This window comes from Dermacentor variabilis, chromosome 8, assembly GCF_050947875.1.
Source record: "Dermacentor variabilis isolate Ectoservices chromosome 8, ASM5094787v1, whole genome shotgun sequence".
Taxonomy (NCBI): Eukaryota; Metazoa; Arthropoda; class Arachnida; order Ixodida; family Ixodidae; genus Dermacentor; species Dermacentor variabilis.
The window spans coordinates 150943899-150960752 of NC_134575.1; the positions used below are offsets into that span (position 1 = coordinate 150943899).

Sequence of the window (16854 nt, forward strand, 5' to 3'; positions counted from 1 at the left end):
AAAAAAAAGGAATGTGAATGTAGTGCGTGATGAATTTTAAAGAAATGGTACCTTTGTTCAAAAAAAATAGCAATTCGGAAATGAGTTTTCCTCACTCATCATCGTCGTCCGAGGAGGAGGGCGGTATTCTCAGGCGCTGTGCAAAGCTCGCCGTCTTCGCACAGTGCCAAGAGCAGTGACATCTGCCAGGGGTCCAGAAGATGAGTCTGACGAAAGCAAAACTATCTTCGAAAGTCATTGCCCGAGAATGAAGCCATCTCTATGCCATCAAGTTCATTGGAAATTAAAGGGACTGATAACTGGCCAGAATGTGTTGCGAGACATTGATGGAGATGAAATGATTATGATTTATAGTTGTAGAATCCAGCATGCTGTTCCCAATTTAACTAGGAATTATAATTTTAAATTCGCAAAAGAAGTCTCGTAAACCAGTAAGTATGGTGGCCTGGTGAGCTGGTACTAAGTTAGAAAATTAATTAATTAGAAAATTAGAGTTCATATATTATTAGGCTTTAGTGCTATGTTCTGCGTGTATTGCAAAGTAAAATAAGGTGCTTGCTAACAAGCGACGCTTCCTTCTTATTGACAAGGAAGTGGCAGAGTGGCAGAGCTACTCAATGCATCACGGCACAAGGGAGGGCTGTTGTAGGCGAGCGAGTTTGCTACAGTCGAACCCGGGTATATCGAACCCGCATATTTCGAATTATTGGTTATATCGAACACACAGATTACGCCATTGAAAATACTATGTAAAAGTATACAACAATTGCGTAGTACTTCGAATTCCATTTTTGCTGGACATTCGATATATTGAGCACCGCGCCACGCCCCTGGAAGGTGTGCTTTTCCCAAAGATATTCGTGTGCAGTCCTCAAGGAAGAACATTTCCGCAGAGTCAGTCAGCAGGCTCCCGCTCTGCGCATGCGCGGCCGTCGCCTAGCGACGGAGACGCAGAGCCTTTCCTCCGTTTTTGCATCCCACTGGTGCGAGCTCCCTCGCACCTTCTGTACCGCCGGCGTGTGCATTGGGCAAGGTCATTGGAGCTCAGCGAAAAGAGTGTGTGCATGGAGATGCGCGGCGACATTTCCAAGCCATGCTTCCAGGGGAAAGGAAGAGAGAGAAAACCAGTTGTAAGTTAGGGGTCTGGCATGGTTGCTCATGGGCCAGGGGATATGTGAGAGCCTGAGAGGGCTAAAAAAATGAAGCATAGCGAAGCGGCAATTGCGCCCACAGCGCTTTCGACGGCATATTCCGCTGATCTCTATCCCTGCTCTCCCTGCATGTGTAGCGTGTATGACTGCAGTCATCTGGTGAGCTATGGCATCCGAGGACATAAAAAAGGGGAAGAATCTGGACTTTGCAAGAAAGCTTGAGGTAATCCAGCATGTCGGGAACGGAGAAAAGAAGTCCTCCGGAACAGACATTCAGAATTCCGCAGAGCACTTTATGTACGTTGTTAAAAAACAAGCAGGACATCAAGCTTAAAGCAGGTGTAAAAAGTCGCTCGGGAGCGTGTTGTGTGCGCCCTGCTGCTTTTGACAAAGTGGAGAAGGCATTCTATACATGGTTTCTTGAAATCCGAGTGAAATATATTCTCGTGGATGGCCCGATGTTAATCGGAAAGGCCAAATGGTTTGCTGTGGCTCTTGGTGAAGAGAACTTTTGCGGTGGCACTGGTTGGCTGCAATGGCTTAAAAAATGCCACGGCATTGTAGGAAAGGCCATTTCAGGCGAAAGTGGGGCTGTCAGTGGCCAGGAGATGCAGCAGTGGCTTTCTGAGGAGTGGCCGAAGATCACTGTGAAGTTTTCGCCTGCAGAAACCTTCAATGCAGATGAAATTGGTCTCTTTTGGCAAATGTTGCCAAATAAGACATTCACTTTTCGTGTAACCTCATGTCACGGCAGTAAAATGAGCAAAGTGCGTGTGTCAGTGCTGCTTGCAGCCAACATGGACGGCTCGTGCAAGCTACCGCCATTTGTGATCGGGAAGAGCAAGTCCCCACGCTGCTTCAAGAACTGCAAAGAGCTTCCTCTCTGCTACGGCTGTAATAGGAAGGCCTGGATGACACGTCAACTTTTTGTTGAATGGCTGCAGGCTTGGGACGCTGAGTTTGCCAAGTCAGGCCGCCGAGTTTGCCTTCTGGTAGACAACTGTTTGGCCCATCAAACGACTTGCAAGCCACGGCACATCGAACTGAAGTTTCTCCCACCGAACACCACAGCGAGACTGCAGCCCCTCGACCAGGGTATCCCAAAGGCATTCAAGGTAGGCTATAGGAAGCGACTTATTCAACGGCTCCTCGTAAACCTCTGCATGTGAACCGATCTCAAGATTGACCTGCTCGGCGCGATCCAGATGATTACCAGCACTTGGGGCGACGTGAAGCAGGCCACAGTAGCCAACTGTTTCGGCAAGGCAGGCCTTGAAGTGGCCGGAGATGAATGTCCGGAAGCTTTAGAGGATGATGAGTGCTTGTAGGACGTGTTTCGCTACTTGTTCAATTTCCCGGCGCCGTCCCCTCCGAAGTGACTGTTGAGGACTTCATTAACGCTGACAGCAAAGTTCAAGTGGTAGCTGACCTCACTGATGAGGACATTGTGGCTGGAATAGCTGGCGTTCAAGACGGCGATGCCAACGACGACGAGGGCAACTGTGTTTTCGAAGAAATGCGTCGGTGCGTCAGCGTTCAGCCTGATTCGGCGCTGTTGCGGCGTAATGGAAGGCACTGGGCTCGCACCTGGACAGTCTCGAGAAGATTGAATCTTGTGTTTTCAACTTCATTTGCCAGAGGAAAGAGCAGCCCAAAATTAGTGATTTTTTTGTGTGAAATAAAGCGGTTTCATATTGCGTGCACATGCTATGTGATTCGCGGCTGTTCTAATCGGTAAGCCACAATTTGTTATGATCGCGAGTGCTGTTTTAGCCTATATCTGTACAACGAATTTTCGCTATGTCGAACTATTTTCCGATCCCCTTCGAATTTGATATATCCGGGTTCGACTTAGTTAGTACTCCACGTTCTGTGGTCTCCGTGAGATACAAAATGACATCTGTCCCAGCTGTTCGTGGGACAGATTCGGACCACCTGTTATGGTGAACATAATTTGATGCATCATAAAACATGCATCGCAGGAGTACCGGCTTGATAAACAAAATACAGTCTACGCTTGTTATAATGGATGTGCGTAAAACACTTTCGGATATAACGGACAATATTTCAACGTTACTTTGTTCTACCTTTTTTATTAATGCAACAAAGTTTGCTTTTAATGAACCGCACTACAATTGACTATCGGCTACAGTGGACAAAGTTAGCGGCAATTTTTGTCAAAATTGGGCGTATAAAGCGGGCTTTTGCCATGTCGACATGGGCTGGCAACTGACTTGCGAGGGTCAGCCAACGATCGCGACTCAATATCTTGAGTGCACTCGCGAGGGAGAAAGGGAGGGAGAAAGGGAGGGAGAAAAGAAAGTGGGGTGAACTTGTGAAGCACAGGGGGAGGCCCGGGAAAGAGGGGGTTCTACTCCAGCGGCTGCTGTTAACGGCATGCCCGCGTGGGCACCGTATCTTGAAAGCAATCTGTGAAGGTGACAAAGTGCGCGCCTGCGCGGGCGCCATAGGTTGAAAGCTATCTGCGATGTGGACAAAGTGCGCCCAGTACTTGTAGTTTTGTATGTGCTGTGCTTTTGACGTTTCATTCACGTTGAAGAAAGAGATAGCACGCAGGTAAATTCGCTCACTGCTGCTGCCGCGCTTATCTTGCTTAATTTGCTATCGCAATTGATGCGTCGGCTTTCGAGGGAAACTGAGACTCTCTTTTTCTTCTTTGGACAATCATCACTGAATCTTTGCAATAAAGTTGTTAGACGTTGCGACGAAAGTTTTGGAACTGAGGTGTCTCGGATACTACAGACTTCGGATAAAACGGACGTTTTTGTTGGATTATCAGGGTCTGTTGTAACGAGTCTGCTGTATTACCTTCTTACAGCTAAAGCCGCACTTGTTGTATGCTTCCCACCAATTGCTATCGCGCTCACCTTGCACTGTTTCCAGCATGTTTCTTGAGCACGACTACATCTTTAATGCAGATCGGAAAATTCTGATTAAAAAATGTTCCACGGCGTTTTCTGCATTACCACCGTATGATTGTAAGACCAGTAAGCTCTTCGTTGCACTAAAAAAAAAAGGGTACCTTAAAAACTGGTTGTCAATCCCTTTAAGTAATTCTTAAAGTACCACACAACCATTTCATTCAAGGGCAGTACCTGGTGAAAACGAGGTTCACAGAGCATTGTTAACCAAAGAGGGCCTCCCATTTGTCCCACCATCTGTGAATCGTAGACTCATTGACGTTGGGCTTCCCATTCGTGGCGGACTCTCCCAGCTCCTCGGCCATTAAAATTGCTTGTCTCTTGAAGCAGGTGTCATACTGAGCATGCTGCATCACTCTAATGTCGCAAATGAACAGAGTTTAAGTGTGAAAGGTCGCAGGGTACTGCAGCACCATAAAGGCCCAACCACTGGCATGTGTGAACACGCTTGAGCATGTGCCGACACGCGAACGCGTCACTTCACGTCGGTTGGAGGAAAATGGCACGCAACCACTGGATAGAAGCTCTGACACGTGCCTGAAGCTCTGACACGCCACGTACTGTTGCTCGACTATTTTGTCTTCAACCGTCCAAGTTCGACCTAAAACAGCCTGCTGTAAACTAAGCTTGAAACAATAAGTTGGTGATCTGTATGCTCTTTTAGATATGAAAAACACATTTCATTAATGAATGTATGCCTGCTGCAGCAGTTTCTTTTTACCTTTGAAGTAACAATAGTGCACAAAATATTGACATCAGCACTCATGCTTGTGCGTCGTCTGTCTACAAGATAGCTTTACAAACACGAAAGGGCATTAAGCTTTCGTACGATTTCATTTTTGGGTAGCTCATTGAGCAGCCAACTATGTAAGAATTAGGTGTGCAATGTATCACTGAAAAATCTGTGTTTGGAATAGTATTGTCACGTAATAGTCACAGTGAAAAATGATGCAGTCTAAGCTGGGAGTTACAAATTTAACTCTTTATTAGGCGAACGGGTGCCCAGCAAAAGCAGCACTCATTCGCAACACACTACACAGTAGCAATACTGTGAAAAACAAAACTAACTTTTATTGGGTGAACCTTGTGGGGTTCTCCTCCCGTACTCTTGGGACAAAGGAACGACAACACAGTAGAACAAACAATCACAAGGGCATTTATTGCACCTTTCGTAGATCAATGCCTGCTAGCCGAGTTGCTACCCACAAAACATGCCGATGGGCGTGCGACAAATCTAGAAGTCCGACTCACCGCAACCGGATAACGAGCGAATATGTTCGCCCCATGCTAGATCCCAACGCCTGGTCGTTCGCGCGTGCCGCTCGCGCGTGCCGCTCGCGCGTGACGTTCGCGCGTGACGTTCGCGCGTGACGTTCGCGCGTGACGTTCGCGCGTGACGTTCGCGCGTGACGTTCGCGCGTGACGTTCGCGCGTGACGTTCGCGCGTGACGTTCGCGCGTGACGTTCGCGCGTGACGTTCGCGCGTGACGTTCGCGCGTGACGTTCGCGCGTGACGTTCGCGCGTGACGTTCGCGCGTGACGTTCGCGCGTGACGTTCGCGCGTGACGTTCGCGCGTGACGTTCGCGCGTGACGTTCGCGCGTGACGTTCGCGCGTGACGTTCGCGCGTGACGTTCGCGCGTGACGTTCGCGCGTGACGTTCGCGCGTGACGTTCGCGCGTGACGTTCGCGCGTGACGTTCGCGCGTGACGTTCGCGCGTGACGTTCGCGCGTGACGTTCGCGCGTGACGTTCGCGCGTGACGTTCGCGCGTGACGTTCGCGCGTGACGTTCGCGCGTGACGTTCGCGCGTGACGTTCGCGCGTGACGTTCGCGCGTGACGTTCGCGCGTGACGTTCGCGCGTGACGTTCGCGCGTGACGTTCGCGCGTGACGTTCGCGCGTGACGTTCGCGCGTGACGTTCGCGCGTGACGTTCGCGCGTGACGTTCGCGCGTGACGTTCGCGCGTGACGTTCGCGCGTGACGTTCGCGCGTGACGTTCGCGCGTGACGTTCGCGCGTGACGTTCGCGCGTGACGTTCGCGCGTGACGTTCGCGCGTGACGTTCGCGCGTGACGTTCGCGCGTGACGTTCGCGCGTGACGTTCGCGCGTGACGTTCGCGCGTGACGTTCGCGCGTGACGTTCGCGCGTGACGTTCGCGCAGAAGCATGGATCGGCGCACGCGCGGGACATCCGCCGCGTCCGCCCGCCCGCCGCCCAAGAGCCAGCCTGTTCTCCCCTGCGCCCCCAGTAACACCCCGCCATGAGGCGGCGTTAGCAGCGCAACACTCGCGTCCTCTCTCGCACTGCGCTTCATCCACTCCGACCGCCGTGGGCGCCAGGCCACGCGGCGAAGCCGCACTGCAAGACACAGGAGCTATGCGGGAAAACAAGATATCAGGGTATGCGTGAGAGTCACGCATCCCCACATCCCCCCAACCTTAAATCACTACATATTCCGGTGAAACATGTTACATGGTCTAACGTCAACCCGTGCTTCGTGAACAAGATGGTACATGCAATAGTGGCCGCGCCGAGGAAATGTCCACACGGTGTTCATAGCATGCGAGCCGACATTGTCCTTGGGTACACCGCTGGTGTTCACTGGTCACAGCAGCAGCTCTGCAGACTTGATGGTACGATTCCAGGCCAGGTAGTTGGTACGAGCAAGCGTCGCTCGCGCCGACGCGCTCTGCTGGCAAGAGCCGCCGTAGCTGTCGGTGATCGCCGGCTCTTTTCTCCGCCGCCGAGGGTTGCGAGCTGGATACAGGTGGCCGCCGAAGTCGCTGCGCCGAACTCGCCACAGCACCATTGCCCGGTGGCTCGATCGTAGTTCCGGGGTGGCAGTGCAGACGGTGTGCAGGAGACGGCAAACCAGGGGTGACTCCAATGACGCTGCGTACACTTAACACACTCGGCAAACACTGCAGTAGTGCAAGGGAGAGGAATTCTGCATGCGCATCGCCCACGTGGTACGATATTCAACTCGGCTAGCAAAAGATCGGGCAGCTACTCAGATGCTAAGTTCACGTGAACGAAGCTCGCTTCCTTGATTCGAACGAGTAATTTCAATTCGTGGGAGGCTAACTAGAATGAGGGAAGCAAAGTGCAACACCTCAACGCCACGGTCCACCAGGTTGTGTCCCTCCACGTGCGGCAGGCAGCTCCGTAAAGCCTTAGGCCTATAGCGTCGCTACCCTGACGACAACTGGCATCCAAAAAAAAACAACACCCAGAAAGGGCGCAAAACAGGCAGCCGCGAGGAGACGTCAGCTCTGTTAGGTGGTCCTACCCCGCTCTGTGTACACAGCATCCGAGTTGACAGCGCCCACCATCCCAGACTGTGTCGGAGCGCCCGGTGCCAGGCCGCAATACCAGTCAGCCCGTAGTGGCACCCGTGGCCCGCGGCCACCCGCCTCCCAGAGCCGCGACTTCATCCGAGTCAGAGATAGAGGAAGCTATTTACATAAGGAATTCGGACCACCCACGAGGCTTCCGTACTCACTCGCTTCAGGCTTGGAAATGCTCCGCGGGTGCTGAGCCTCGCTCTCCCAGATGCAGACCACGTGGCTCTCGTACCCACAAATGCCATTAAAAAAAACACTTGCGAAAAGGCTTAGCATGTTGACATGTTCAAACACACTACAGCCACCGTCGCCTCGCTCAAGAAAGCACGCCCCAACGCTAGTGATCAAAATCTGCGCTAGCCCTACGCTTCGGTTCAAACAAAGGTCTCGAATGAAGCGAAACTGTTAAAACTATCGTCCGATGCCCCAGGAGCCCCACGTTGGGTGCCAGATGTGGGGTTCTCCTCCCATACTCTTGGGGCAAAGGAACGACAACACAGTAGAGCAAACAATCACAAGGGCATTTATTCACCTTTCATAAATCAATGCCTGCTAGCCGAGTTGCTACCCACAAAACATGCCGATGGGCGCGCGACAAATCTAGAAGTCCGACTCACCGCGACCGGATAATGAGCGAATATGTTCGCCCCATGCTGGATCCCAATGCCTGGTCGTTCGCGCGTACGGTCACGTGAACGGTGGCGCGCTCGAAGTCGGCCACGTGAGACGGTCTCGCAGAAGCATGGATCGGCGTACGCGCGAGACGTCTGCCGCGTTCGCCGGCCTGCCGCCCAAGAGCCAGCCTGTTCTCCCATGCGCCCCCAAGTAACCCCGCCATGAGGCGGCGTTAGCAGCGCAACACTCGCACCCTCTCTCGCACTGCGCTTCAACCACTCCGACCGCCGTGGGCGCCAGGCCACGCGGCGAAGCCGCACTGCAAGACACGGGAGCTATGCGGGAAAACAAGAGAGTCGCACATCCCCACAACCTGTGCCCACAAAAACAGGTTACACTTATAGCACAACGCTAGCGGCAAACATGGTCGGTGATCGTCGAAAATCTGATCAGTGGGTCAAGCGCGTCTGCTTTTATACATCAGTCGTCGAATGTTCCAGAGTAATTGCTGGGACCCGTGTGCCTTCCACAAAGTTCTACATTATTCGCGTCGTGCACACATGCAATCAGATTACACAAGGTTCGGTCACAGACAGCGGATGGAAGCAACGATAACATTCCAGAAACTTCCTAACATGCAGTTGCGTCCTGCGCTGTGCGATAGCATTTAGGCGATGAAACACGTCACCCGATAAAAAGAAACAAGTACACGTGTCATTAGTGGCAGGCAAAGTCGGCGACCTTCGAAAATCTCATCTGTGGGTGAAGCTTGTTGGCTTTCATACACCAGTCATCGAAAGTTGCAGCGTATTAACTGGTGCCCAAGCGCCTTCCAGAAACTACTACACAACTACACAAAATTATACAAGGTTCGTCGACAACAGACAACCAATAGAACCATCGATAACATTCACGAAACGTCCTATATGTGCAGGCGCATCCTGCGCCAAACCAATTACAGTTTCGTCGACTCAATATGTGCTGCTTCTCAAGCAGGCATCGAAGCAATCCTGGTATACGCGGCTGCATGCATAGGTCTTGCATGATGCATGTCCTCCTATGCATTGCACATGTTGCACATATTGCAAACGTATCTTTTTGCGTTGCTCAAGTATAAGGACAGACTGGCTCAAACATGACTGCGCTGTGTCATGTTTCCTTCAGTGCATCAGCATTCTTGAGTATTGCACGAGCAATTAGCAACGAGCAACTAGCCCAAAAGATGCATGCACTTGAAAGAAGTGAAGGAGTACTGTGAATTTGCACTGAACTGGATTCACATGCCAAATAGAATAGTGCAGTGTCCGCTGAAATGGATGGCATGGTTGATATTCACACTTCTAATTGTTCGGCGACTAGTGTCTTTCGCTTTCGAAAGTTATCTTTGCCACTGGAAACAGCGCAGAGCTTTCTCGTTAAATTTGAGTCACCTGAAACCATGTGACACACGCCATGGTTGACCACCCGAATTTCCACACGGTTCATTCCCCACATCGCACACCACACGAAGTCAGGAGTGCCATATTTTAAATTGCTGCAGCGCGAAACAGAACTGAAAATTCATTTCCTTCGACAAAGTTTTTCAGTTGGGCTCGTTCACTCGCCATTTACGAACTCGATGGATGCGCTGCGCTAGGCCTACATGTGCTAGGCCTACAACATCGGCGGTAGGCGAGTGCTGATTATCCTGACTGCGGAGTTCAGAAGCATGTTTCCATTCATTTCGTGCACAACAAAATACATGTGCACCAAGCACAGATGGTGCGGCAATTGTGATTCGATTGGATGTTTTAGTAGACAATCGCATTGAGACTGACGGTACCCAGTGGGCAGGTTAGATTTGTCGGCGTCGTTCGAACTCGGCTCAGATCCACGTCGCACTGCCACAACCCACGGTTGTCGATTGTGTTGTCGATCTAGGGCCTGTGAGGGTCTCACCCAGGCTCATGGGACAAAGTAATGACAACCCAGTAGTGGAAACAATCAAAAGGGCATTTATTGCACCTTTCATAAGACTAATGCCTGCTAGCCGAGTTGCTATCCACAAAACATTTCGTTTACTGCATGTAGTGACCATTTACATTACACAAGGCAGTGTAATGTTTTAAAGTATAAGAACATCTGTTGCAAGTCTTCAACTCCACTGGATGGGAAACAATATTGCAAAACAATGCTCGCCTTTCCTTGAAACGCACAATCCTTTTATTACGCGTATGTGTCGCACGAAACTTGTGAAAAGGTATACCAGGTCCTGTGCCTTAGGCGACTTGTCCATAGAACACCATGTATTTAGAACCTCAATATACAAAGTGTGTTTGTATGCGATTTCCAGATAACGAAATTTCACTTCTGCCACAAGGGAATGCCGCCTATGCTGCCTATGCGAATACCGCCTATGCAAATACTGCCTAAGCGAAGATATTTAAATAAATGTAAATAAATAGATATCTAAAAAATTTTCAATAAATAAAAAATAAAAAATATCGTCGATGCGGCATGGAACCGTATCATTCGTCACTGACCCCAAAATTCGTCAATAAATTTTCTCATTCAAATTTGCTTTCTTTGATTGCCTGATAATTCGGAAAATTCTGCAGCCCCTTGTGAAACAAACCGATCGGCGACTGTACTTATTTGCATAGAAGGTCGAATTTCAATACAGTGAAATTTCAATATAACGAAGCAAATTGCTGATTTTACCCACTTTGTCGTATCGAGGTTTTACTGTATATAGATGGATCTTTTATATTAGTCTACTCTAGAAAGTTGCACACTCTCAAAGATGAAACTATAAATTGGCTGTGTATTGTCTACAGCATTATTGCAACGTGTGCATGTATATTGGCTGCACGATTATTAATGCAATAGCATTAAGGGCCCCGTGTCGTAGATAATTCGGTCTCGGCATCTGGCAGTGGCGCTGACTGTCTTGTGAGTGAACCATCATTCTGAATCACACCTGCTGTACCACGCAGGCCCTCCGTGTACTGCAGAGCTGTTGCTTAACTAATTGAATTTCTTTATGTAAAATACATCATAAAAATCACGAAGTATAGCTTAAACACAACCTACAGGCATATTAGCGTCGGATTGTAATTTGAATATATGAGAAAACATAGTTCTGCTACTTGGAAACTCAAACCCCTGTTCCAGCGTTTCTACCACATATAGAGTGGCATGCCCGGTTCCTTGCAACAACACCATCCAGATGGTGCTCACCTCAGCGCGTCTGTGACCCAAGCAAGAGGCTGTGTTTCTACCTGAAATGAACAGCGTTTGCTGCCAGTGTTTCCAGGAAAACGTTATGGTCACGTACCCTGCAGTTGCTGGGAAGTGCGAGAAACAGTTGAGGATCTTTGAATGCTATCGCCTTCCACTCTTAAAGGCGAAGCTTAAGCGTCCTCCAAAATTTTTTTTTCTTTTTTCATATTGAATACGGATAAACTTTGGTATAATGAATCTCAATACATATAACTAAATTCTCAATATAACAAAGTACCTGTTTGTCTATAGCACATGTTCTTCAAAACGGTAGTTGGCGCTTAAATCCTATTGTAGCGTGGCCATGGTTGCACACATGGCTGTCGGCGTGGCTGAGCGTGTACACAGCTTGTGTGCCTTGTTTTCTGCCTCACCTGCAAGGACTGGGCGTGCTGAGATGGTGTGCCATTGCGCGTTGTTTTTCTGCACGTTTAGTGCTGAAGATTGCATAATCTCGAGTTTCGGAGATGCGTTGAAGCAAGCGGCAGACTAAGCATTCCCTCTCCGCTGCCTACACTTTTCATGATAGCATCATCCCATTGCGGGCAACACCATCTGCCATGGTGGCAGATTAGATTCAAAGGCTTGGCTGGCTTCGCTTCATACCACCGATGGGAAGATATTGTTGACACGGCATCATGCCGTATGTTTCGTTGCCGACTCTCAAATTCAATGAAATTAATTTTTCTAATTCATGTTTCTTTTTTTGATTGCTCATTAAATGAAAGTTTTGCAGTACCTTTCGTGTAAAAATATTCATCAGGGACTGTACTTATTTGCACAAAAGATCAAATTTCATTATAACGAAATTTTTGCCTAATGCCAATTTTACAGGCTTTGTTATATCGAGGTTTGACTGTGTGTCAAGTACTTTATTATTATGACTTGGCATTATTTTCGGCATTATTTTCTTGCACTACATAACCCTATGAATCTTTTTATTATAAACTGTTTCTTCTGCAAAATGAAAGGAAATGTGTCTCTGCCAGTTGTACTTGTTTTTGTTTCTTGCACTGTTTATCCTATTCTAGTTTCATATTCAAATTCAGAATATTCGTAAATCTCTTTTTATTTATGTGCATTTGTGCATTCATGCACCATAAAAGAGCTTTGCGCTTGCCAAAGCAGCAGCACGGGTGCTGAAACACACCACAGGTGCAGACAGCAGCTTACAGGTTATAACTAGTACCACACTGCTCACGTGTCCTGCCCCTAGGGCCAGAAGAGGCAAACTAGAGCAGGTGCAATGGAGCAGGGACATCTGTGCACATCTGGAACTCGCTAGCTGGTGTTGTTGGTGAGCGGGTGTGAGCGAGCACCCACATATTCGGCCAACCCATGCTGTGCACCCTGGAGAAATGTGATTCAGATTGTTTTCCGCTTGCTGAGTTACCTGCCCCCTCTCTGCAGATGGAAGCATCCAACCAGCTGTTCCTGGAAGACCTGTCTCTGCGGCTGCTGTGTGTCCTTGCTCTGGACAAGTTTGGGGACTTTGTGTCCGACCAGGTGAGCCCTGAGGCCTCACTTCTGCTAGTGTGTGCGTTCAAGTTTAGACAACAGAAATGCGAGGAAAAAAAATATATCTCCTGAAAAAGCAAGCAATATTGATCCCGACGATCCTTGGAAATGATGTGGACATATTTGTCACGATCCGCCCGGGTTTGTGAACGAGGGTGGGGTGGGGGCTCTAGGCACCTACCGTTAGAGAGATGCTCCACAGCATGGTGGTGGTGAACAATGGCTGGCCTGGCGGGCCAATGAAAATTACTCCTGAGGGGTGTCACATGCTCGTTACTCCCCATTAGCTAGTTTGTTTGTTCGATACAAACAAAATACATCAAGGCTCAATGTATAAAATAAGTTCACGCCCGGTCGAGGCTCTGCCGCCGTCCCAGCCGGGTCGACGGTGTCTGTTATCCAGGTGAGTAATGGTCCGGCAGCTTCTGCAGCCAAGTGCCCCGCCTGGGCACCGGTGTTGACCGGCTGGGTGTGGCAATGCCGGGTGCTGCCTGAGCCAGCCTTGCTCCATCCCGAGCCCCACAGGGGCGTCTGCGTCAGCAGGCGTTTGGTGTGTTGCGACACCACGTACCCGAGCACACGAGGGTTGGACCCTCCCGCGTGTAGCCGTGCGCGGCTTAGCCGTGTCCGGGGAAAAGGGGATCCTGGGGGTTGAGCCAATGCCGGGTGTTTGGACCTTTACGGCCCCCCGGCGGCGGCAACACACCTCTTTGGCCTCGGCTTCACGTAGACGGCACCCCCGGTCTGACCCACCCGGGGGAAATCGGTAGTTGCCTTTTCCTGTCTCTCTCTCCCTCTAGCCTTCGTCTTTCTCTCACTTTTCATCTTTCCTATCTTCTCCTAGCTTCCGTTTACTTCCAGTTTTTCCTGGCAGCAATGGTTAACCTTGTGTGAATAACCAACCTAGGTTGTCTCATATTTGGTTATAGTGATAACGTACAGCTGGCGTTTGCAGGACCTGTTTTTACAGTCCCTGTAACGTCCCCTTGTAGGGCTCCACGGTGGGTGGCTGGCGTTATTGCCGAAAATTACATAATTTTATGGCTAGTTCCTTCCCTCCCCTCCCAGATCGCCCTCAGAAAAGAGGGCGCACCGAAGATGTATTTCAGTTTTTTGGACAACAAAGACCCAACTTCCCACGATTTCATGTACGCACAGACACACAAGTACGCACAGTCTCCCCATTTCTAGTTTCGAAATCTTTAACTGAGGCTCTTGGTCAAGGTTACAAGGCAACAAAGATGGCAAGTGGAGATCTCCTCTTGGAGCTCCATAATCTGAAACAATTTGAAAAGTTACCCAGTCTCGTGTCATTTGGGGACGTTCAAGTGACAGTGACTCCGCACCGCACTATGAACACTACCCGCGGCGTTGTCTCAGACGATGACTTGCTTCGGCTGACAGACGCAGAGCTCTTGGAGGGCTTTAGTGAGCAGAATGTTGTCAATGTGAGAAGAATAAAGATGAGGCGGATGGTAAAGAGATTGCAACCAAACACCTAATACTCGCCTTCAGTTCAAGTGTCCTACCTGAGACAATCGAGGCCGGGTACATAAAGCTCCGTGTTAGGCCGTACGTGCCAAATCCACTGCGATGTTTCAAATGCCAGCGCTTCGGCCACAGTTCGCAGGGCTGCCGCGGCCGCCAAACATGTGCGAAATGCAGTGCCCACGAACGCACCACTGAAGCTTGTGCGAACGCTCTCCACTGTGTAAACTGTGATGGGGAGCACGCCGCGTACTCGCGGTCGTGCCCTTCCTGGAAAAAAGAAAAGGAAATTGTTACAATCAAAGTCAAGGAAAACATAACTTTCAAGGAGGCACGCAGGTGGGTACCATACCTGCCCAAGAAAACCTTTGCCGATGTGGCGCGTCAGGGGGCAGCGTCACAACGGCCTCCGGCGGCTGTCCGACCCACAAGCATTGAGTCAGCAGTTACGCCTCCTGCCCCCGCGGCGGTTGCAGCTAGCGCTGCTCCATCAACCGAGGAGAAGGGACCATCCACCCCCAAGGTGGGCGCAGCCGAGGCTGCCTCAACCTCCCAGGTCCCTTCCAGCGCTGGCAACGGCCAGCGCAGCCAAATCTCCCAGGGAGCCCCATCGACCTTCGGGCTGGTGGGCGCAGGGGTCTTGCCCTCGAAGGCAGGACTCTCCCTGGTAACTTCTAGCTCGCAAGAGCACGTGTCCGGCGCCTCACAAGAGACAATGGACACTACACCTATCCTCAAGGGGCGCCAAGCGCCTAAGGAGCGGCGAGGCTCCCTCGAACGCACCAAAAAGGGCGGAACTCCCGTTACAGGGCCTCGAAAAAGCTCTGTAACCTAAGGCATCACCTCCGTTTCCATACACACAGCACTTATTTACTTTCAATATGGATACACAAATTATTCAATGGAACGTTAGAGGTCTTCTTAGGAACCTTGATGACGTGCAAGAGCTTATCCAAAAACACACTCCAAAAGTGCTGTGTCTGCAGGAAACACACCTAAAACCACAACACACACAAACTTTCTCCGACCATATGTCAAGTTCCGCAAAGATCGCGATGATGCTGTCGTATCATCAGGCGGTGTTGCCATTCTTATTCATAAAAGTATCTCCTGTCAGTGTTTACAGCTACAAACGCCCCTTGAAGCAGTGGCGGTTCGAGCTGTTCTTCTAAATAAACTCGTCACCATTTGCTCGCATTACGTACCCCCACACTACAAATTAAACAAACGTGAATTTCAGTCATTTATGGACGAATTGCCACAACCTTATGTTGTTCTTGGCAATTTCAATGCGCTCAGCTCCCTGTGGGGTGACTCTCGTATAGATGCGCGAGGTCGTCTTGTTGAACAGTTCCTTTTTTCTTCTGGTGCGTGCCTTCTGAATACCGTATTTACACGAATGTAAGTCGACGCCCCACCATATCGCTTGACTGGAAAAAAAAAATAAGAGAGCATACCCGAGGGCGCATTTGATAGCAAAAATTTATTAGTAGCTGACATGGTCACTGGACTACACGTCTTCACTAGTGCTGCCATCGTCATCGTTGCTGCGGTCCGACAGCGCGTCGTGGTCCAGCGAAATTTCAAATTTGGCAAACGACCACACCAGGACATTTTGCAGAACAGCAGCCCACGCCAAATGCACCCAACCTCACGCAGCCATCAGGGAGGCTCTTTTGACAGGTCCGGTTGGCCGCAGTCTTCTGCTGCCAGCCACTCGTTGTACTCACGGCGGAGCAGAACCTTAAAATTAAGGCGGAGGTCCGGGCTTATTTCATGACCACGTCGCACTTCACTGGCAGGGACCGATCATGCATTTCAGCAACGTACGCCGCAAGCTTAGCCTACAGCTCCGGAAAGCGTCCATACTTCGGCACGTGGGAAATTTCTCACTTGCCGTCACACAGGTGAAAATTTTGCTTCGCTGCAGTCGCCACTCTCGCACCACCCGTTTAGAAACATAGAAATTGCAGCCCGCTGCGCAGTGATTTGTTTCTTCGGCGTAAAGGATGGCAGCCCTCTTGAACGCTGCTGTGAACGAGTGCCGTACGATTAGTGGGCCAGGAGCACTCATGACGACTGGGGAAGCATAGAAGTAGCACGTAGCCGGCAGTCAAGTGGAACACGTCAAACCAATACCAATGCCTTTAAACAGAGAAAGAGAAACTCGCGAGCGGTGTCTGTTCTTCCATGAACTACCGATACTCCCCGCAAGCACCGCCGTTCTGAGGGTGCCGCCGCAAGTGAGAACAGCGGCGCTTCCATCAACTATCGACACTCCCGTATGAGTGTTGCATGCACTGTAAGACTCTCAAAAATGTTGAAAAACCCTTCCGAAAAGCAAACAAACACGCGGGATAGCAAAAAGATACGGGTAGGGCCATAGAGCAAACATAAAATTGTAACTACGTTGTAGCTCCAGTTGGTATCGCTTTTTTTGGCGGGGCCATGTTTTGGTTTCGATTGTAAGTCGACCCCCCCAACTTCAGACTTTCAAATTTAAAAAAAAGGGGTCGACTTACAATCGTGTAAAT

At 49.9% G+C, this 16854-nt stretch overlaps 1 protein-coding gene across 2 annotated transcripts in view; it reads left to right on the top strand.

Moving 5' to 3' along the window:
* Hel89B (histone acetyltransferase 1) overlaps nucleotides 1–16854 on the top strand; it is a 392774-nt gene that overhangs the window by 110378 nt on the left and 265542 nt on the right. For both annotated transcript variants that reach the window (XM_075703080.1, XM_075703081.1), the window contains exon 8: nucleotides 12725–12820. In XM_075703080.1, the coding sequence (XP_075559195.1) occupies nucleotides 12725–12820 (96 nt within the window). The remainder of the gene's footprint in view (nucleotides 1–12724; nucleotides 12821–16854) is intronic.